At 40.9% G+C, this 23223-nt stretch overlaps 1 protein-coding gene across 3 annotated transcripts in view; it reads left to right on the top strand.

The window, feature by feature from the left end:
* LOC134356929 (POC1 centriolar protein homolog A-like) overlaps positions 1-23223 on the top strand; it is a 151583-nt gene that overhangs the window by 5548 nt on the left and 122812 nt on the right. For 2 of the 3 annotated variants that reach the window (XM_063068181.1, XM_063068179.1), the window contains exons 2-3: positions 1875-1959; positions 6811-6982. In XM_063068181.1, coding sequence (XP_062924251.1) covers positions 1875-1959; positions 6811-6982 — 257 coding nt within the window. The remainder of the gene's footprint in view (positions 1-1874; positions 1960-6810; positions 6983-23223) is intronic. The other variant, XM_063068180.1, reaches the window with a different exon arrangement.

The following is a 23223-nucleotide window of genomic DNA, read 5'->3' as shown; positions in this document are numbered from 1 at the left end:
CTGTTCCCTCTGAACACCTATATTTAGAAAATATTGGCTTTTTAATTCTACCAAAATTGCTGTGCCTATAATTTTTGATGTTATATTCTATCTGGTTGCCCATTTACGTACACTACCCACATCTTACTAAAATCACCCAATTGCCCCCCTGCCTGGATCTTTCTTTCTTTCTACCCTAATATCACTTGCAAACTTTGATATATTACTTTTGGTCTGTGATCTAAATCTTTAATACGGATTGTGACCAGCAAAGGAACTAGCACAGATCCCTGTGACTCACTGTTATTCACAGCCTTCCAACCCAGAAACATTCTGGTTATTTCTGCAGTTTCCTGTTTGTTAGCCAGGCTCTAACCCACGTCAGTATAGTTAGTCCTGACAAAGGGTCTCGGCCTGAAACGTCGACTGTACCTCTTCCTAGAGGTGCTGCCTGGCCTGCTGCGTTCACCAGCAACTTTGATGTGTGTTGCTTGAATTTCCAGCATCTGCAGAATTCCTAGTGTTTGCCCATGTCAGGATACTGTCTTCAATCCAGTGCCTTCAAATTTTGTTCAGTAACTTTTTGTGTGCCATTTTAATCTTCCTCTTATATCTCTTCTGGTTCAAACTTAACAAAGAAATGGACTTCTCAGGCATGATTTCCCCTTACAAAAATCCATGTTGACACTGCTCAATACTATTGATATCCATATATTCATATCCATGGGGAGCAACTATCCCCATGGTCATCTTTTTCAAAACTTTGTGGTCCAAATTGTCATGTCCCAGGGAATTATTGAGGTTCAGTTCTATTAATTTTTCCTACAATATTTTTGTACACTAAGCTTCTTCGACTCAGTCACTATCTCTGTTGTAAGCTATCCAGTTAAGCAGGAATGTCCTTCAGTTGAGCACTGTATGGCCATATTTAATACAACCCAGTAGACAGTTGACCAAGAAAGATCACGAATGGCTCTACTCCCTCAGGAGGCTAAAGAAATTTGGCATGTCCCTGTTGATCCTTTTAGATTTTTATCAATGCACCATAGAAAGCATTCTCTGTAGCTGTTACACTTTATTTTGCATTCTGTCTTGATTGTTCTACCTCAGTATACTATAATGATTTGATCTTTAGGACAGTATATGAAACAAATTTTTCCATTGTATCTCAGTACGTATGACAATAATAAACCAATTCCAACAATAGATGGATCCTCCCGTCTTCTCATTGCTGCAATCAGACAAGAGATACAAAGGCTTGAAGATGACCACAAAATTATTTAAAAGCCCCTTTAACTTCATCGATGATCATTTTTAAAAAAAATTATTTTATTTAGAAATGCAACACGGGAATAGGGCCTTCCAGCCCAATGAGCCCGTCCTGCCCAATTACAGTTGTGACCAATTAAGCTTCTATCTAGCCCATACATCTTTGGAATATGGGAGGAAGACGGAGCATCTGGAGGAAACCCATTCTACCTCATTATTCCTTTCTCTGGCCTATTTATTTATTTCTGGAATTTATAGTAATTTTTGTATCTTTGCACAGCTGCCACGTGTGCATTTGCCTGCACACACACATGCGCGCACACGAATACATACTTCATTTGATTGTGGCCAGAGCACTGTCGGTGACCAGCATACATTCTCCTGCAGCTCACTGCTTGTAGGTCAGAAGAAAAATTGCTGGTTTCCATGCATGTTGAATGGAATTTGCTTGTGGTAAGTGGGAATGGGTGGTGTTTGAAGCAGGAGCAGAGTATTAAATTATCATTAAGAAAATTTGTCTTGTATGGATCTTTATTTTATAGAGATATGATATGCATTGTCATTTAAAATGTTACATAATCTCTAGGAATTATACAGATACTAAGGTTCAACTTTTATTTTTATAGGGGGATCCAACATTAGAACAGCATTTTAAAGGCCATCGTGACACCATCACAAGTATCGACTTTAACTCTAACATGAAGCAGTTAGGTATGTTTCATATGCTGAGGAAACTATCAGTTAACAACCTTAAGGGCATAAATTGGGGATCAGATAAATGAGAACGTGCAATCAAAAAGACTTTGAGCTTTGAGTCCTGCTGAAGGGTCTCGACCCAAAACGTCAACTATACTCCTTTCCATAGGTGCTGTCTGGCCTGCTGAACTCCTCCAGCATTTTTTGTGTGTTGCAAACACGAGAAAATCTGCAGATGCTGGAAATCCAAGTAACACACAGAAAACACTGGTAGAACACAGCAGGCCAGGCAGAATCGCCAGTTAATCCTGACGAAGGGTCTTGGCCTGCAACATTGACTGTACCTCTTCCTATAGATGCTGCCTGGCCTGTTGTGTTCTACCAGCGTTTTGGTGTGTGGCATTGGATTTCCAGCATCTGCAGATTTTCTCTTGCTTCTGATTGAGTTTTCAGAGATTAAGTTGCTGATATCAAACACGATTTTCCTCTTCAAGATTTACCCTCCCATTATACTTTCAAGTCAGTGAATGTCTATCTATTGTGCAGAATGCAACCATCCAGTTTGATGTTGGGTATCATGAATTTATCTTGCTGTCACCATAGACGGTGCCAATGATTTGCTGCATTAAGAATACAAATAAATGTATTATTCACAGTGTAATTGACTTGTCATGTCCATCGCTTTTATAAATTCTATGCAACTTGGACATTATTGTGTTTACTGATTGATATCAGCAAAATTCCTGTTTGACTTTTCCTTCAGTTCTAAAACCAAGAAAGAACAATTTGGAATAAAAGCCTGTACAGATTTCATAATTTGACCAGTTCAACCACCTGCAGAATACATCTAATTAAACTGGACAAAGTCAGACATTTATCTAATGAAGATGTAGAGATACATCCTAGGATTCACTGGGACACATCATCAGTGATGTAACCTGGTATCACTGGGTGTTTCAGGTATTTCAATATCAGGCACCCTCACCCAGGTGACCCAGCCTCCTCAATCTGGTTTTCCCAAGGAACTATTGTGTTCTACCCTAACCACCGGCTTCAAGGTTTCTGAGAGACTGATCATATCAGGCCTCAGAGATGATGACGCGATCAAGTATGGGAACTTTAATGGCTTGCCAAGATTGATTGTCAGTTGCCCCACTAGGCAGTTATATGTCTTTCCTTGCAGCATAAAGGCCGTTTGGATCATCAGGTTTTTGTCAGCTCTCAGCAATAGTCTCAATCCCATTATCTGACTTATTTCCCTGTTCTCTCTCACACGTCTTTTAACACCCACTCACATGAGGGGAAAATTACAATAGCTGGTTAATATAATTTTATTGGTATTTGAAAAGGAGAACCTGTGTGATCATTTGGAGAAGATGCAAACTCCATGTCGTTGACACCAGTGGTCAGAATTAGATCTTAAGTTTCTGGGACTATGCACAGTCAGCAGAACCACTGTGTTGCCAAGAGTACATGTGCTAATAGTACCTAGTCTATATATTGGAGCCTTATTGTGCCATGAATGGGAAATCATCATGGTTGAACCTTGTCCTGTTAGTAAATGATCTGGGGAATGAAAGGGTTAATGTAGACAGAACATTGGGTAGCTCTGGGCATGTATTTGCTGAAGTTTAGAAGAATTGGAGGTGGGGATCTCATTGAAACCTATTGAAAGGCCTAGATAGAGTGGATGTAGAGGGGACGTTTCCAGTAGTGGGAGAGTCTAGAACCAGAGGGCACAGTCTCAGAATAGAAGGACATCCCTTTAGAACAGAGATGAAGAAGAATTACTTTAGCCAGAGGGTAGTGAATCTGCGGAATTTACACCACAGGTAGCTGTGGAGGCAAAGTCACTGGGGATATTTAAAGCAGAGATTGATAGGTTATTGGTTAGTAAAGCACCAAAGGTTAAAGAAAGAGGACTGGAGAATGGGCCCGAGAGGGGAAAATAAATCAGCCATAGTTGAATGGCAGAGAAGAATGGATAGGCCAAATAGCCTAATTCTGTTCCTATATCTTGTGTTTTAAATGTCAGCACAATAGACTCTACTGAAATCATTTTCAAATCTCTTCTCTCAAGATCTACTAACTTGTTGCTTGCTGCTTGCACAAGGATATATAACAAACTAAATTTTTGTAATTCCTTTAATAGAAAATGTCCTTCACAGGAAAAACTCATATTAGTGTTTCTCATATTGCAGAAGCACCATTTTACCAGATCTTGGTGGATTTAGGGAATGTTGTCTACAGTAGCCAGAAATCTATGGGTATGCTGTGAAGAGCTGATCTTTCTTTTTCTCCACACCCTTAGGTTTGGTGGCAAGGTCCAGACAGCAACTAGGCCTTGGCTAGCACGGTGCATTGTCCATTCCCTGAAATCCTCTGACAGGCTTTAAGAAAATATGAAACTTTTTCTAGAAAATTGTCTTCTCTCAAAGATGCAATTCTAATTAAAATAATTAAAAACACAGATGTTACTGTAATTACCTTAAGTAACACACAAACTGCTGGAGGAACTCAGAAGGTCAGACAACATCTGTGGAGGGAAATGGACTGTCAATACTTTGGGTCAAGACTCTTCATCAGGACTGGTGGAGATCGCCAGTATAAAAAGGTGGGGAGATAGTGTGGAGCAAAAATGCTGGGTGATAGGTGGATTTAGGTGAGTTGGGGTGATATGCAGGTGAGGGAGGGTAATAATAGGAATGCCATAATAAACTGGGAGGTTTTGGCTTTTATGGTAAACAGAGTGAAGGTGCTCAACGAAGTGACTTTCCCCAGTCTGCATTAGATCTTACTGATGCAGAGGAGACCACTCCAGGAGGACTGGACACAATATATGACATTTTTGGATATCCTGAAACATGAATGGTGCTATGAAACTTAAATTTTTTTCTTGTTCAAAGTGAAGATAGTTTGGATCCTAGCTAATCATTCCTGAGCAGGCAAAGGAAGGCTCATGTATTAGGTGGGTCAATAGCAAAGTGCTGTCAATGGAGCCATGGTTAATTAACAACCTTAAAGTGGATTTTTATGAAATACAACAAAACAAGGTTGGTCATCTACCACTGCCTTTTTTGTGTCAAGTAACTAGGTTCAGCACAATCAGAATTGGCCACAGGATGGCACCATACTTCATCTATTTTGTCCACATGTATCCTATTTAATACCTTAAAGGTTTATTTTCTTGCAGGCATTTACAGGAAAATAAAGAAATACAATCACATTTTTGAAAAGCTGTACATAACAAAGACTGCTAAACAACTAATGGGCAAAAGAAGACATTGTGTAAATAAATACTGAGAACATGAGTTGTAGAATTCTTGAAAGTGAATCTATAGGTTGTGGATTCAGTTCAGAGTTGTGGTGAGTGAAGTTATCCACACCGGTTCAGGAGTCTGATGGTTGTAGCTGTTCCTGAACTTGGTGGTGTGGGACCAAAGGCTCCGTAAGACCATAAGACATAGCAACAGAATTAGGCCATTCAGCCCATTGAGTCTGCTCAGCCATTCCATCATAGCTAATCCTGGATCCCACTCAACCCCATACTTCTTACCATATCTTTTGATGCCCTGACCAATCAGGAAACTTATCAACTTCCACCTTAAATATATCCACAGACTTTGCTTCCACCGCAGTCTGTGACAGAGCATTCCACAGATTCACTGCTCTCTGGCTAAAAATATTCTTCCTTACCCTTGTTCCAAAAAGGCTAACCCTCAGTTTTGAGGCTGTGCCCTCTAGTTCTGGATTCTCCCACCACAGGAAACATTCTCTCCAATCCACCCTATCTAGTCCTTTCAACATTCGGTAGGTTTCAGTGAGATCACCCCGCATTCTTCTAAGTGCCAGTGAGTATAGGCCCAAAGCTGCCAAACATTCCCGGAATCATCCTCGTGTCCTCTGGACTCTCCAATGACAAAACATCCTTTCTGAGATATGGGGCCCAAGACTGTTGACAATACTCCAAGTGCAGCCTGACTAGTGTCTTATAAAGCCTCAGCATTATTTCTTTGCTTTTGTATTTTATTGCCCTTGAAATAAATGTCAACATTGCATTTGCTTTCTTTACCACAGACTCAACCTGTGGATTAACCTTCTGGGAGTCTTGCTCCTGTACGTCGTTGCCTGATGGTTGCAGCAACAAGAGATCATGCCTGATGTTTGGATTTATTTGATGTCTGAGCTATTACACTTAGTGACCAGGTTGACTCTAAATACCTGAAAATCCCAAAATTCTGTCTCAAATCCGCAGCAACAGTGAGGGTTCATTAGGTTTTCTTTTTCCTTTCATCGAGTAATGCAAAAGTAAACAGAACAATGGGCTCAATTTTTGTATTCCATAAACTATAGAATAGTCCTGCTCTGAAATATATTCAGTGATTCCCAGTTGCAGTTTGTATGCAATGGCTGGATGAGAGCAGAAATTGGTTTGACGGAAGCACCTTCACTCTTGAATAGGTTTTTAATGGTTAGTGTCAAAATCAGTGTGTGTAGTAACTGTGTACGTAAATAAATGAATCAATGCCAGTAGAGGTAAGTCAGAGGATGAGGGAAGGGAAGTCTAATATTATTACTTTTGGAGTCTAGGTAGCCTATATTCCTGAAATAGATAAGGGATTATCTCCAGAAGCCATAAGTTTAGCATCATCTATTTTTGCAGTTACTTTCAGCTTGTCAAAATTGACAAATGTATGGAATATAAGATAGTTGGGGAATCTCAGAAATCACTGTACCAACATTTTTGTTGTTTGCTTACTGTACATTTATTAAATGAAAGTAGGGAAGTGCATTTGAAGCAAGAAAATTGTACAAGTTATGTTGGCATGTTTGAACATAAAATTAATAGTTACTTTATTTTGGCAGCAACTGGATCTATGGATTCGTGTGTCATGATTTGGAATTTGAAACCACAGATGAGAGCATATCGATTTGTTGGTCACAAAGATGCAGTCCTTTCGATTCAGTTCTCGCCCTCTGGTCATTTATTGGCTTCTGCTTCCCGAGATAAAACAGTGCGCCTCTGGGTTCCCAGTGTGTAAGAAAATATTTTTGATTACTACGTTTTGCTACTTGAGCTGTGGATTTTGTTTTTGACGAGTTCCTATTTTTATTGTTCCTAAGTTATTAAGCATGGCTCTTTGGATAAGAATCCCCACAATGCCTCTCCATTTTTCTTTTTTATTTATTTTGAGATACAGCACGCAACTGGCCTTTCCAGCCCAATGAACCATGCCACCCAGTTACCCATCTATTTAATACAAGCCTAATGACTGAACAATTTACAATGACCAATTAACCAACTAACTGATATGTCTTTGACCGTGGGAGGAAACCAGAGCCTCTGGAGGAAATCCGCACGGTTGCAGGGGGAACGTACAAACTCCTTACAGATGTGCTGGACTTGAACTCTGAACTCTGACCCTCTGAGCTGTAACAGCTTTGCGCTAACCTCTGTGCTAGCGTGGTGCCTCTCCATGTTCCTGTTGTGACAGTATGAAGTTTATGCCCACCAAAGCATTGACAGGGACAGTATTTTCTCTTTCATCTGCTTAAAACGTACCCAATATCTCTGTTCTGATGAAAATAACACTAGTTTCTCCAATATACAGTATCTTTTGAACCTAAAATCTTCATTCTTGGTACTGTATTCTTGAATCTTTGTTGTGATCTCTTCATAATCTTGTCATCTTACCTAATAGGTCTTCCCAGCTAGACAAAATATTTCATTGGAGGCATAATGATTTGTATAATTTTTAGCAGCATATCTTTGTTATCAACTTTAGAAATCTGGAGCAACACACAAAATGCTGGAGGAACTCATCAGGTAGTATCTATGGAAATGCATAAACAGTTGATGTTTTGGGCCAAAACTCTTCACCAGGATTTTGTTTTCTTAATTCTAAATCAGGATTATGTTTTCAACTTCTCTCTTTTTGACATCTGTGCACCTGGTTCTATTCTGTATAAGGTTTTTACCTTTTAGGGCTTGGATCTGCCTTCTGTTCCACAAAAACAACACTATTGCAGATCTTTCTGAAATTACCTGCACTCTCTATTTGAAACTACAATTCTCTCTTCCCTTGTTCAATTATATCCACATTGTTGTATATTTGGATTCTTGTATCCATTCCTCTTTTACTCCCCCATTTGGATCTCTGGGGTTTAATGATGTAATGTTGAGGCCTATAAAGTACTTGTGAGGCCTCATTTGGAATATTGTGAGCAGTTTTGGGCTCTTTATTTAAGAAAGGATGTGCTGACATTGCAGAGGTTCACAAAAATGAATCTAGGATTGAAAGGCTCGTCACGTGAACAGCAATTGATGCTCTGGGCCTCTACTCACTGGAATTGAGAAGAATGAGGGGTGACCTTATTGAAACCTATCAAATGCTGAAAGGCCTCAATATATTGGATGTAGAGAGGATGTTTCCTTTTGTGGGGGAGTCCAGGACCAGTGGACACAGCCTCAGAATCGAGGGGCGTCCTTTTTCAACGAAGATGTGGAGGAATTTCTTTAGCCGGAGTGGTGAATCTGTTGAATTTGTTGCCACAGGTTGTTAGTGGAGGACAAGTCTTTAAGTATATTCTTGGGTTAGTCAGGGCATGAAGGGATGTGGGGAGAAGGCAGGAGATTGAGGCTGAGAAGGAAAATGGATCGGCCATGATGAAATGCTGGAGCAGACTCGATAGGCCAAATGACCTAATTTTTCTCCTTTATCTTATGACCTTATTTTTCTCCTTTATCTTATGACCTTATGGTTTAGCTCCGGTTATATTCTCCCCACCCAAAAATAACCATTAACTCTTGTTCTTTTCTCTTGTTCTTTAACTATCTTTCTATCCAGTTGGCTACATCTGCTTTTAACATAAGCTGCCTCCTGAACCATTGAAAAATACACATTTATTGTGGTATTTCTTTTATGAAAATGCTAATTTGCCTAAGCAACTTAATTAAATTTAAATTGGGCATTTTGTCCTTTACATCAAATTGTTCTACTCAATCTTCAGTCTGTTGGGCAATTGGCAATTTTGCATGTAGATTAAAACTGGTCAGTGCAGTAAATGTCAGATTGGTCACAGCAGTGCCAGGCTGAAGCTTAGGGAATGAGGTTGAAGTAAAATAAAAGACAAAATATGTAATGCCGTGAGCATTGTCAAACTTCCTGAATTGCTTCAGAGGCTAGGAAAATAAGCATATAATGATAATTCGTGTTCCTCAATCTTGTGGAGGAGATAGTTTTAAGAGGTTTTCTAACGGTTAGAGTGAAGTTTATGGATAGTAGTGTTAGGCACTACATGAAAGTGGATGGCAACTGTCATTGCTGCTTAAATGGCGAGTGTTGAACATAACTAAAATCATATTTTATAATAAGTTAAAACTTGAGAATTGAGCATAACTGCCCATAAGACACAAGAGATTCTGTAGATGCTGGAAATCTTGAGGAACGTGCACAAAATGTTGGAGGAACTCTGCAAGTAAGGCATCATCTATGGACGGGAATGAACAGTTGACGTTTTGGGCCAAGACCCGTCATCAGGACTGGAAAGGAATGGGGTAGAAGCTAGTATAAGAAGATGGGGGAGCGGAGGAGGAGAGGAGGAAGTACAAACTGGCAGGTGATAGATCCAAGTCTGGGTGGGCATTTGTCAAAGAGTCAGAGAGCAGCAGAGATCACAGAGGGGAAGCAGTGAGAGACAGTCTCTCTGAAGTCCTGTCAAAGAGGTTTAAACCGTCAGGCTAGACATACCTCAAAAAGCATGCACTGTGGAACAGCAATCTGATTTCTGCTTGTTGAAGGATGCCACTATATATTGATTGGGACTATGGATGAGACTGATGGTATTAGAGTGTAGGGAATCTCTAAAATTTTCTACCCCTAAGACTTGTGGAGACTACACCTCTGGATGTATTTAAAAAGGACCTAGATAAATCTTTAGAAGTTTTGGAAGTGAAGGAGGTGGGTATTGCATGGCACAGAAGAAAAGGTGAGGCTTGGGACAGATCAGCCATGGTTGTATTGAATGATGGGACAGACTTGACGGACCAGGTGACCTTCTCTTGCTATTTTCTTGGGTGGTCGTTAGTGTGCATTAGGGCGTACATAATGCAGTTGTGATATTTAATTCACTATTGCGAATGTGGTGGAAGGTTAGTGAAGGACAAAATTATTATTGGATGTCAGAGCTACAAATGTTTGTGTTGCTTTGCACAAAGTTACAGATGATATGCCAGAAAGTGCTGCACTGGGCACAGGTTATCTGTGGGTCACCCTGAAGGAACTTGAGCATGGGACAGAACAGAGTAACTGCCTGGTTTGCATGTATAATAGGCAGGCTGGGATATGTTGGTGTAGAGCAGAAATAAAAATCATGAAAGGAATGAATCACAAGAGAAGGGAAAAATGAAGCAAGGCTAGGATGTGGTTACGGTTGACTAACAGAGAACTCGCGTCCAGTTTGGCACTCATGAAAATAATGGAATGGAAGCTTGGACCCAGACAAGATAGGAAAGTGTGGATTTATGAAAAGTAAATTATGTTTGACTAATCTATCAGATGCTTTGAATTGTAAATGACTCTGCCATAGTTGGATGCATCAGCAAGGGATGCATCAGCAAGGGAGATGAGGTTGAGTACAGGTCTACGGTAGGAAACTTTGTCACATGGTGTGAGCAGAATTATCTGCAGCTTAATGTGAAAAAGACTAAGGAGCTGGTGGTAGACCTGAGGAGAGCTAAGGTACCGGTGACCCCTGTTTCCATCCAGGGGGTCAGTGTGGACATGGTGGGGGATTACAAATACCTGGGGATACGAATTGACAATAAACTGGACTGGTCTAAGAACACTGAGGCTATCTACAAGAAGGGTCAGAACCATCTCTATTTCCTGAGGAGACTGAGGTCCTTTAACATCTGCCGGACGATGCTGAGGATGTTCTACGAGTCTGTGATGGCCAGTGCTATCATGTTTGCTGTTGTGTGCTGGGGCAGCAGGCTGAGGGTAGCAGACACCAACAGAATCAACAAACTCATTCGTAAGGCCAGTGATGTTGTGGGGATGGAACTGGACTCTCTCACGGTGGTGTCTGAAAAGAGGATGCTGTCTAAGTTGCATACCATCTTGGTCAATGTCTCCCATCCACTACATAATGTACTGGTTGGGCACAGGAGTACATTCAGCCAGAGATTCATTCCTCCGAGATGCAGCACAGAGCGTCATAGGAAGTCATTCCTGCCTGTGGCCATCAAACTTTACAACTCCTCACTTGGAGGGTCAGACACCCTGAGCTGATAGGCTGGTCCTGGACTTACTTCATAATTTACTGGCATAATTTACATATTACTATTTAACTATTTATGGTTCTATTGCTATTTATTATTTATGGTGCAACTGTAACGAAGACCAATTTCCCCTGGGATCAATAAAGTATGACTATGACTATGACTATGACTAAATAACAGAATAGATAAGGGAGAACCAGCTGAAGTGATGGATTAAAATTTTCAGGTTCTGGTTATTGAATATTGATGGAATGTTCTCTTTAGTGGGGGTATTTAGAACTTGGAAGCATAATTCTAAAATAAAGGGTCACCCATTTTAATTTGTCAATGAGAGCAAGTTCAAAGTACATCTATTATCAAAGTATGTATGCATTATACAACCCTAAGATTCATCTTCTCCAGACAGCCACAAAACCAAGAAAACCATGGAGCCCTTTCGAGAAGAACATCAACCCCCCCACACGTTTTTTAAAAAAAAACAAATTGCACAATGGCAACAAGAACATCAACCCACCACGCACAAAAAAACAAGTCATGCAAATGGCAACAAGAACTTCAAACCTCCACACGCAAAAAACAAATTGTGCATACAGCAACAAGAAAGAATGAGCAGAAACATAGAAAATAAAAATACAAAATCGAAAGAGTCCAATGTACAATCCACAGACCCAGACAACATTGTGTGAGAGAGAGAGAGACAGACAGACAGACAGACGGACACAGACACACAGAGACCATTTGAACGCAGGAGCCTTTGGGGCCTTCCCTTGGGAGCTGCGAGCGAGAGGCTGGTAGACGGCACTGAACACTCACTTGCCTTCCGCACTCACCTCTGTCTCAATGTTCATCGACGCTTTGATCAGCAAGAAATGGAGTCAATCATGGGTTCTTGGCCTCAAGGTTGCCCACCTCCCAGAATCTTCTCGGAGATAGCAGAGCGCCAGATTGCTCAAACAGCCCAAAAGCACACCACCAAACTGTAGATCACAGGCTCCAACAGTACCAGAAGCACATTTAAAAAAAAATGTAAAAGAAATGAAAAACAGTTTCAAGGACCATCTGGAAGATGATTTGTCGTGGTAGTATTGTTCACTGGCGCCATCTTGACTGGATGGCCCAGAGAGTCATCAGTTTTTGGGGTTGAATCATTCGATATATTCAGTGCCAACATTGAAAAGTACTTAAGCTACATGAAGGTCAAGAGTTGTTGGGAGTGAATGGGAAAATGGTATTTGGATGAGTGTTGGATGAACCATAATCTATTGTATGATAGAGCAAGCCGAAGGGTGGTTTGATCAACTGCTGCTGGCCTCAGTTATGTAGAGCACTGGTGAGATTGCTTCTGCAATGTTGTGTACAAGTCTGGTTTCCCCACCTAGTGAAGGGGAAACTTGTAACAGAGGAAGTGCAGCAAAGGTTCGCTGGATTGATTCCGATGGTGACAGAATTATCACAGGAGGAGAACATAAAATTATTCCTGAACTCTTGAGTTTAGAAGCATGGTGGGTGACCTCTTTGAAACATCAAAAAAATTCTTAATAGGACTTTACAGGGTAGATGCAGAGTTAATATTTCTTAAGGCAGGGGTTACAATCTCAACATGGAGAAGTTGGCCATTCAAAACAGAGCCTTCTAAATATATAATAACAAATATTTACCCCCTACCACAGCCTAATTTTTAATCAGAGTTTTTGAAATTTTTCTGCTTTGGAACTCCCCAACAATATTGATACACTTGGGGAACTCCCTTTCCTAAATAGTCAAAGACAGCTGACTAAAAATTTTTTAAAAAATATTAACCAGCATTCCGGAGAACATTTTAATAAAATGCAACTGAAATTATGTACTAATGAATCAGCAGATATGGAAAATTTGAAATCAATGGCCTCTTGCAACTTCGAAAATGTGCACTTTATAGGATATTTCTTCAGTGCTTCTGAATATGAATAGTGTAGTTTAAAGTTCTCTACCTAAAAATGATAGTTCTGTAGTGTACTGGCAGTCCTGGTGATATTTGTACCACTCATTGAACCATTTAGCTCTTTCACTAACAGTGGGGGGAGGGGGTGTGGGGAAATGTCTGTCTTCAGTCATTTTATTGTGCCAGTTGCTATTTTCTCCCCAGATAAGAAAATAAAATGCAGTTGATACATTGATAAACGTGGGGATTCCAGAAGACGTGATGGGGAAATAGAACTCTCATCATGTATTTTGATTTTATTTGTTGTTTTTTTTTTAAAAGTGTTGAATTTATTATTAATCTTCACTCCAACACAATAATTAGATCTGCAGTCGGTGCGCCATTTTCTTGGACGCATTTCTCGGAAAGGAATGTTAAGCTAAGTTTTGTATAATTAACTATCAAAATCATATTGCTCTTTTTGAAGAGAAACGGGGGCCTGTCTTTTATGTTGGACAACTTTTTTCTCTTACCAGCAAAAGCAAATTTCATTCCATGATTTTGTTTGTAGGAAATTATTATATCTGCAATTGTCACTACACCCCAGTAACTGATATATTAAGCACAATCTGACATTACAAACGTTAATGTTTATTTATGTGTAGTTTTTATTTACATCAAAATAGTCACTAGATGGTGCTATTACCACTGAATTTTGTTGAAAGATTAAGGGTTTAATAACACTGGACAACAAAGATTTTGCTTCCTAAATACTTTTGGGTATATCTTATGGATTTTGGGCTGCTGATCATGAAAATCACCATGAAATTTCCCTATTACGCAGCAATTTTTTGATATTTCCTATATTTGTTATTTCAATTCCTAATTCAATTCAATTAAAATGTTGCCCACAATGCAAGCTGAAAAGTTTTCTATCTTATCCAGGCATGCCCGGGCATGCTTAGGTGGGGTGGACACTACATGCAAGGGCAGGTTTAGCAAGGCTTTAAAAGCATCATGCTCACACCGTTCGAGGCATTATGTTTACATGTATATCGGTTTATGATCATGTTGATGCGCATGCTCTACACACATAGCATATTGTGTATAATCATTATAATAAAATAATTGGATTTTCAGGAGTATTTGTAATAGCAAAACATCTTGCCATTGTTGCAACAGCTGCGATACTTACTGTTATATTTGGGCGATTGTATGCTTAAACCTCAAAGACAAAGCATGAGTCTCCTTATTAACAAAAAAAGCGCCTATGAACTCCACTTTGGGTGTAAAATTAGCGAGCACGACAAAGCCTGGGTTCCTTCCATTTGTTGTGCAAAGTGCACTATTGATTCTAGAGCTTGGCTCAGAGGTACTTGGAAGTCCTGATGATATGACGAGAGCAGAAGGATCATGTGACAAGACTGCTGCTGCTGGCTGACCAGTGTGTCTGGTTTCCCTGCTAAAAACAAGAAATTGTTGAATACCCTAATCTCTCTTCAGCCATGAGACCTGTGCCACATGACAATGGTCTTCCAGTACCAAAGCCACCAGAGACAAAGGGTTTAGAGGAGGCAGATGAAGAGGCCATGATACACGAGCCAGGTCTGCAAAACAACACTGATACTGATACAGATTTTGAATGCTTTATGTCGAGTGAGTCTCATCTGATAACTCAATCTGAGTTAAATTTCTTGTTCAGAGACCTGGGTTTGTCGAAGGCAAAAACAGAATTACAGGGATCAAGACTGCAAGGATAGAATCTGCTGTCACCAGGCACAAAAAAAATTCCTTGAAGAATTTTGATATTTAGGACAGATGTTTCCCAAAATAACTGTTGTCAAGATTAAGGAAGGCATTGTTGTTGGTCCAAAAATCAAACAGATATTCAATGACAGGCAATTCAAAGAACTTCTAGTGGGACCAGGGGAAGTTGCATGGAAGGCATTCAAGGATGTTGTTGAAAATTTTCTTGGCATCTACAGAGCACCAAACTACATGCAGCAGGTTGACAACATGCTTCAAGCATACAAAATCATACAGTGCAACGTGTCACTAAAGATTAATTTTCTACATTCCCATTTAGACTTCTTCCTTGCAAATCTTGGTGCCAGTGATGAACATGGTGAAAGTTTTCACCAGGACATTGTGGTCATGGAGAAACGGTATCAGAGCAACTGGAATCTATTATAGTTGGAAACTTAAGCTAGAAGCTTCAGACACAGTACAAATGAAAATCATTATCAAAACATTTTTAGTTTAGTTGAACTATTGCAAAGTGTCAGCACCGTTATGCAATTAAACACATTATATTCAATAAAAGTTAATTTTTTGTTTCTCCAAATTCCTATGTGATAATAAGTAGTCTGAAATTATATTTGTGTTCAGCTTCAAGCCATCTATCATAACTTAAAAAAAAAATTCCACGGAAACAACAATTCGGAAAAATAATTGTTATCCAATGTAATTAAACTTTTAATTCTCGATTGCATGGAATAAGCATACTATGTATTATACTCCTTTTCTGGTTTATTGATGAAGTCAATAAGCCACATTCTGGAAATGGAGTATATACTGCTTTTAAATTATTTTGGAGTGCTTAAGCATTGCAAGCAAGGCCTTCATGTGCTCTGTTGAGAAGATGGTGGTGAGCCACCTTGAAGCACATCAGGTCTACTAGTGAAAGTGCTCCCATTATGCTATTGGTTAGGGAGTTCTGGGATACAGTCACAGCAGCATGAAGCAACAAGGCTGCTGGTGATGTTATTTTCTTATCAGCCTGTTACCATCTGCTCTCTTTGGTGGTCGTCACAGCTTTGGGAGGTGCTGTCAGGGTAGCCTTGACAATTCATTGAAGTGCATTTTGTTGCAGCAGTGTTATGCTAGTGGTGGAGGAAATGAAGATTTAGAATGTTGGATTTGTGCCAGATAAGCAAGTCGCTTTGCAAGATGGCGCTGGCAGTGTACGGCGACATTTTTCAGGCAGCTCACAAAAGTATTAGCTATCCTACTAAATACAGTATACCTCATCTAAACTATGAATACTCTAATTCAAAGCCTGTAATTTTCTTTTGGGTGGCATGGTTTTGAACCATTTGAAGAATTGGACATTCTTATGGTCTCCTGCAGGATTCAGCAAACTGGACTCTTGAGAATGTCGTCATCGCAGTGGCCATTGCTGAGGCAAACTTTGGGTTGGATTGTAAAACGAAGTGGTGTTTAGCCAACTTAAGTGCCAAGCCAGATTAAAATGATTCAGATGTCGAGGCCAGGGGCAGAGGTCGAATCAATGTTCAGCTCTCTTCTGTCTGTCTATACTAAATAGCTTTTCCAGCACTTGTTTTAACACAATAGCATTTCAGGTGCTGGAAGTAAATTCAGAGCTCTGACACTCTCTGTATGGTGGTCAGCATAACACTATTACGGTGCCAGCAATCACCATCAGGGTTCAATTCCCGTCGCTGACTGTAAGGAGTTTATACATTCTCCACATGACAGTATGGGGTTCCTCTCAGTGCTTCAGTTTCCTCCCACATTTCAAAGACACACTGTTAGCGTCAGGGAGTTGTGAGCACGTTTGTTGGCACCGGAAGGATAGTAACACTGGTGGGTTGTCCAACATGGTCCTCGCTGATTTGATTTGATGTAAATGCCACCTGTTACTGTATGTTTCAATGTATGTGTGACAATTAAAGCCAATCTTTATATAACCCTTCAGGTAGTTAGTTCAGATTTCAACCATCCTCTGGGTGAAAACATCTTGTCTAAATGTCCAGCTGTTTATCCTTAACAGATATCCTTTGGTTATTGGCACATACTAGGGAAAATGATCCTCATTAATTACCCTGATAATTTTATGTTTCCTGGTTGGGTTTCCCTCCCACCCATTTCCTACGTCCCCACATCTCAGCCTTTGCTGTTCCAAAGCAAAATAAAACCCAGTCTATCCTCAGCTGAAAAATCTCATTCCAGGCAACAACCCTGGTGATGCTCCTCTGTATGCTTTTTCTAGTTCTGTGTAATATGTATAATTGTAATCTCACTGCTCTTATATTCTATCACAGCTAATGAAGGCAAAATTCCTGTTTACCTTCTTAATTGCATATTTCAAGTCCTCGAAGCTCCTCTATTCATCTACAGTTCTTAGAATCCTTCTGTACATAGTGCATGTCCTAGCCATATTATTTCTTTCACATTTTTTCTAGATTAAATTTCATCTGATGTTCCTCTTCACATTTCACTTGCATATCAATATCATTATGTAGCCAAAGACTACCCACCCTTCCCACTATCAACAAGACCAATTTTTTTTTGTGTCATCTGGAAATATTTTAATTACACTACCTCCGTTTATATCCAGACAGCCAATATATAAAAACAAGTTCTGATCCCTATAGTACAAACTAGTGCCAGGGTTCCAATTGTAAAAACAGTTCCTGACTTTAGCCATATGCTGCATGATTGGTATCAGATCTCTATCATACTGGGTAAGGAGGTTAATTTCCATGTTTGAAGGCATGAGTGAATCGTATGTTTCTTTTTCATGGCAGTCTGCGCAAGCACGTGGACGTCTACGAGTTTGGAGAGAAGGATTTAAAAGAAGACAATTTCTTCCTCAGTGGTTTGATTGAGGCACGACTGTGCAAGCATGTGGACATCAGTGAGTTTGACCGGCGGGAAGAATTTAAAAGAAGACAGTTTTTTCCTCAGCAGTTTTACCGAGGCACGACTGCGCAAGCCCGTGGACGCAGCATGTTTGACCGGTGGGAAGGATTTAAAAGAAGACAGCTTTATAGAGCGGGCGACAGAGTAGAGGGCTTGGGTTCAACAGGGCGTTGGTGATAACGGTTCGAGGCGAGGTAAGCTACTTGTGAGGAATAGGAATTATGTCTGTGAGGCCGGTGTTCTGCACTGGGTGTCGGATGTGGGATGTCAGGGAGACTCCCAGCCTCCCGAACAGCCATATCTGCGCCAGGTGCGTCGAGCTGCAGCTTCTTAGGGACTGGGTTAGGGAACTGGAGGTGCAGCTCGATGACCTTCGTCTGGTCAGGGTAATTGAGGAGGTGACAGAGAGGAGCTATAGGAAAGTAGTCACACTGGGACCTCGGGAAGCAGATAAGTTGATAACAGTCAGGAGAGGGAAGGGAAAGAGTCAGATACTAGAGAGTACCCCTGTGGCTGTCCTCCTTAACAATAAGTACTCCTGTTTGAGTACTGTTGGGGGAGACGACCTACCTGGGGGAAGCAGCAGTGGATGTGCCTCAGGCACAGAGTCTGGCCCTGTGGCTCAGAAAGGTAGGAGAAAGAAGAGGATGGCAGCAGTGATAGGGGACTCTATATTTAGGGGGTCAGACAGGCAATTCTGTGGAGGCAGGAAAGAAACACGGATGGTAGTATGCCTCCCAGATGACAGGGTCCAGGATGTCTCTGATTGCGTCCACAATATCCTGAAGTGGGAAGGTGAACAGCCAGAGGTTGTACATATTGGTACCAACGACATAGGTAGGAAAAGGGAGGAGGTCCTGAAAACAGACTACAGGGAATTGGGAAGGAAGTTGAGAAGCAGGACCTCAAAGGTAGTAATCTCGGGATTACTGCCTGTGCCATGTGACAGTGAGTACAGGAATAGAGTGAGGCAGAGGATAAATGCGTGGCTGAGGGATTGGAGCAGGGGGCAGGGATTCAGATTTCTGGATTATTGGGACCTCTTTTGGGGCAGGCATGACCTGTACAAAAAGGACGGGTTTCAATTGAATCCCAAGGGGACCAATATCCTGGCAGGGAGATTTGCTAAGGCTATTGGGGAGAGTTTAAGCTAGAATTGCTGGGGTGGGGGGGGGGGGTCGGTGGGAACCGAACTGAAGAGACGGGAGGAAGGGGCGGTTGGCTCACTAATAGAGAAAGCTTGTAGACAGTGTGAGAGGGATGTGCTCAGACTGATGGTTTGAAATGTGTCTTTTTTAATGCAAGAAGCATCATGAGCAAATCGGATGAGCTTAGAGCGTGGATCGGTACTTAGAGATATGATGTTGTGGCCATTACAGAGACTTGGATGGCTCAAGGGCAGGAATGGTTACTTTGAGTGCCAGGCCTAAGATGTTTCAGAAGGGGCAGGGAGGGAGGCAAAAGAGGTGGGTGCAGGCACTATTGATCAGAGATAGTGTCACGGCTGCAGAAAAGGAGGAAGTCATGGAGGGATTGTCTACTGCGTCTCTGTGGGTGGAAGTTAGGAACAGGAAGAGGTCAATAACTCTACTGGGTGTTTTTTTATAGACCTCCCAATAGTACAGGGACATTGAGGAGCAGATAAGGAGACGGATTCTGGAAAGGTGTAATAATAACAGTGTCGTAGTGGGAGATTTTAATTTCCCAAATATTGATTGGCATCTTCCTAGAGCAAAGGTTTAGATGGGGTGGAGTTTGTTAGGTGTGTTCAGGAAGGTTTCCTGACACAATATGTAGATAAGCCTATAAGAGGAGAGGCTGTACTTGATCTGGTATTGGGAAATGAACCTGGTTAGGTGTCAGGTCTCTTAGCGTGAGAGCATTTTGGAGATAGTGATCATAATTCTATCTCCTTTACAATAGCATTGGAGAGGGATAGGAACAGACAAGTTAGGAAAGTGTTTAATTGGAGTAAGGGGAAATGTGAAGTTATCAGGCAGGAACTTGGAAGTATAAGTTGGGAACAGATGTTCCCGGAAATGTACGGCAGAAATGTGTCATATGTTCAGGGGATATTTGCGTGACGTTCTGCACAAGTACATTCCAATGAGAGAGGGAAAGGATGGTAGGGTACAGGAACCGTGGTGTACAAAGGCTGTTGAAAATCTAGTCAAGAAGAAAAGAAGAACTTATGAAAGGTTCAAAAAACTTGGTGATGATAAAGATCTAGAAGATTATAAGGCTAGCAGGAAGGAGTTTAAGAATGAAATTAGGAGAGCCAGAAGGGGCCATGAGAAGGCCTTGGTGAGCAGGATTAAGGAAAACCCCAAGGCATTCTACAGGTATGTGAAGAGCAAGAGGATAAGATGTGAATGAATAGGAGCAATCAAGTGTGACAGTGGGAATGTGTGTATGGAACCATAGGGAGATAGCAGAGGTACTTAGTGAATTGTAGGGATGACTTACAGCAGACTAAAAAGCGTGAGCATATAGACATTAAGAAAGAGGATGTGCTGGAGCTTTCGGAAAGCATCAAGTTGGATAAGTCACCAGGACTGGATGAGATATACCCCAGGCTACTGTGGGAGGTGAGGGAGGAGATTACTGATCCTCTAGCAATGATCTTTGCATCATCAATGGGGTCGGGAGAGGTTCCGGAGGATTGGAGGGTTGCAGATGTTGTTCCCTTATTCAAGAAAGGGAGTAGAGATAGCCCAGGAAATTATAGACCTGTGAGTCTTACTTGAGTGGTTGGTAAGTTGATGGAGAAGATCCTGAGAGAGAGGATTTATGAACATTTGGAGAGGCATAATATGATTAGGAATAGTCAGCATGGAGAATGAGAGGTGTGTAACAGTGATTCTGAACCGTTTTTTGGCCACGGCCCCCTTAGGAGCTCTTCTCAGGTTCCAGAGCCTCCCTTTCAAACAGGGATACAACACGAACAGATAGACAGAAAATCATTTATTATTGAACACCAAGAAAACTTGAACATTCCGACATACTGGATAAAACTTTAAAAGAAGAGTGTATGAAATTAAACATCTATCAGCCCTAATGTGATCCTTGAGCTTGGTGCTTTTCTGCAAGTTTCATGATATCGGGCTCCAAATTAGACGATGACATTCGGAGGTCACCTCTTGTTAGGATATCAGTTCTGTTCCTGGATTTTGTCAAGGAAACTACCTTGCAGAATCTGCTGTCAACCAAATATGTTGAGGGAAAGGCAATAAAAAATCTTTGGGCTTTTTCCCCACAGTGTTGTAAATTTATTCGGCAGATCACTCTTGATCCAAAAACCTTTGAAACTGACTGAACTGACAACATGCAGTTATATCACTGAAGATCAATCAAACTCTCTTGAATTTCTGCCTCAACTTGGGTGGGTTGTACTTCAAATGGATTCAAAATCCAATCTGGTATACTGAGGTTTAACAGGTCATTAAATCTTTCTTACATATCCTTGTGTACCTGCTTGAGATGTTTCACATAAATGGTAAGGTCATCGTCTTTCAGTGCCTCTGGTATCGTCTTCAGGTTTGGAAATGGTAAAAATTCCCGATGTCCTATATTGTGGCAATAGGCTGTAAGTTTCTTAAGGAAAGAAACAATGGCTTCCTTACAATATACGAGGTTACTGTTTTTGCCCTGTAAGGTCTTGTTTAACAAATTAAATTTCTGAAAGATATCTGCCAGATAAAATACGTCCGCCTTAGCATCAATGAGTCTTTCTCCATGCTTTTTATCAGACATGAAGGAAACTGTGGTGTCCCAGAGTGTAAGAAAACGTTGAAGGCAGTTTTCCTTGGAAAGCCACCTCACCTCGGTATGCAGCAGCAGCATCCGGAAGTCTTCATCATTTTCTTCACACAGCTGCCGGAAAAGACGATCCTGAAGGGCATGGGATTTGATGAAGGTTACAGCCTTTATGACAACTGAAAGTGAAAGATTGAGACGTCCTCCCAAGTTTTTAGCTACTAGGTGCTCCCTGTGAATGACACAATGAATAGTAAAGTCAGAAGGTATAACTCTTTAGATGGGCGATGGATCCTCTGTATCGACCACCCATAGAAGCGGCACCATCAGTTGCACAAGCAATTATATTCTCCATTGGAATATTGTTCTCGCTTAAGTAACTTTTGACTTCTTCAAAAATAGACAGTCCCTTAGTATCCGTTTTAATCCTCCTGGCAAACAACATCTCTTCCATCAGTTCATTTCTGTTCCAGAATCTCACATAAGCCATGAGAAGAGCAATGTTATCGCGTCTAATTGTAAAGAGAATTTCTTGGATTGTAATGAACCGACCAATCCCTCTTCGGTGTCCCGTGCCATCTCATCGATTCTTCTGGCAACAGTAGAATTACTCAAAAGAATTGCCGGAATTGTTTCTTTGGCACTCAAATTCATGATATCAGATTATTATGGACACTGAAGGCAGGATAAGCGACTCACCAATGTTGTGAGCGTTTCCAGTTTTAGCAATCAGTTTACTAATTTTGTATGATGCAACAAGACACTTCTCTAATTTCTGTGACATTTGAGTAAGCATTTGTTTCAGCGTTGGCCTTCTCTCGAAATTATCTCGAAGGTTTTTGAAGAAATCTGAGTGTTTGTTCTTCTTCTCTGGATGCGAGGTATCCAAATGTTTTTTTCAATTTGATTGGCCTTATGCTTTCATTTGACAATGTAGTTATGCAGTTCAAACACATGGCAAAGATGGGTTTTGCAGAGATGCGATGAAACCATACGATAAGTATTCCACTGAATACTGCCTGCACTTTTTTTTTGCCAAAAAACTCATGGGTAGAATTTCTGAAAATAATTAGTACGCAAAATACAGATACATTACTGACAAAAAATGCTGTCACCCGGAGCCAGAGATTTGTTTTTCGGTGACTTCATATGCAGTAATAAACACTTTTCACAACCTACCTTAACGTATAATATATCCAGACACACATATTTTAAAGTTACTAGGCTAAAAAAGGCCTAGCAAGACATGTTGATCTTCAGCGAATGCAGTATGGCGATAATAGATGCGAGAACCTTTAATTGAATACGTTGACCTGGTGCAGTCTGATTCGCGACTGACTCTGAAGTGAGGCTGTGTGGGAGAAGCTTAAGCAATGAATTTACCAGGTGCTCCGAATTCAAACGGTGTGTTGGAAAGATATTTATAAATGGGGGGAAACTATTGTCTCCAATGAAGGTTGGTGCTTAGGTATTTCATCGGTTCAGTTACCAGGGCCCCCATTAACCCTTGGGGCTCCCCTTCTCACAGTTTTCAGTCGGTGGCCCCCTTAAAATGTGCCAGGGCCCCCAAGGGGGCTATGGGTAACCCTAGATAATTTCTAAAATAAGTGTGTGTTCGGTGCAGCCTTATGAGCTAAGCCTGTATTGTGCTGTAGGTTTTCTATGTTTCAGTCCT

The sequence above is a fragment of the Mobula hypostoma genome, chromosome 15 (assembly GCF_963921235.1).
Source record: "Mobula hypostoma chromosome 15, sMobHyp1.1, whole genome shotgun sequence".
In the NCBI taxonomy this organism is placed as follows: domain Eukaryota; kingdom Metazoa; phylum Chordata; class Chondrichthyes; order Myliobatiformes; family Myliobatidae; genus Mobula; species Mobula hypostoma.
This window is presented reverse-complemented; position numbering and strand designations above follow the sequence as displayed.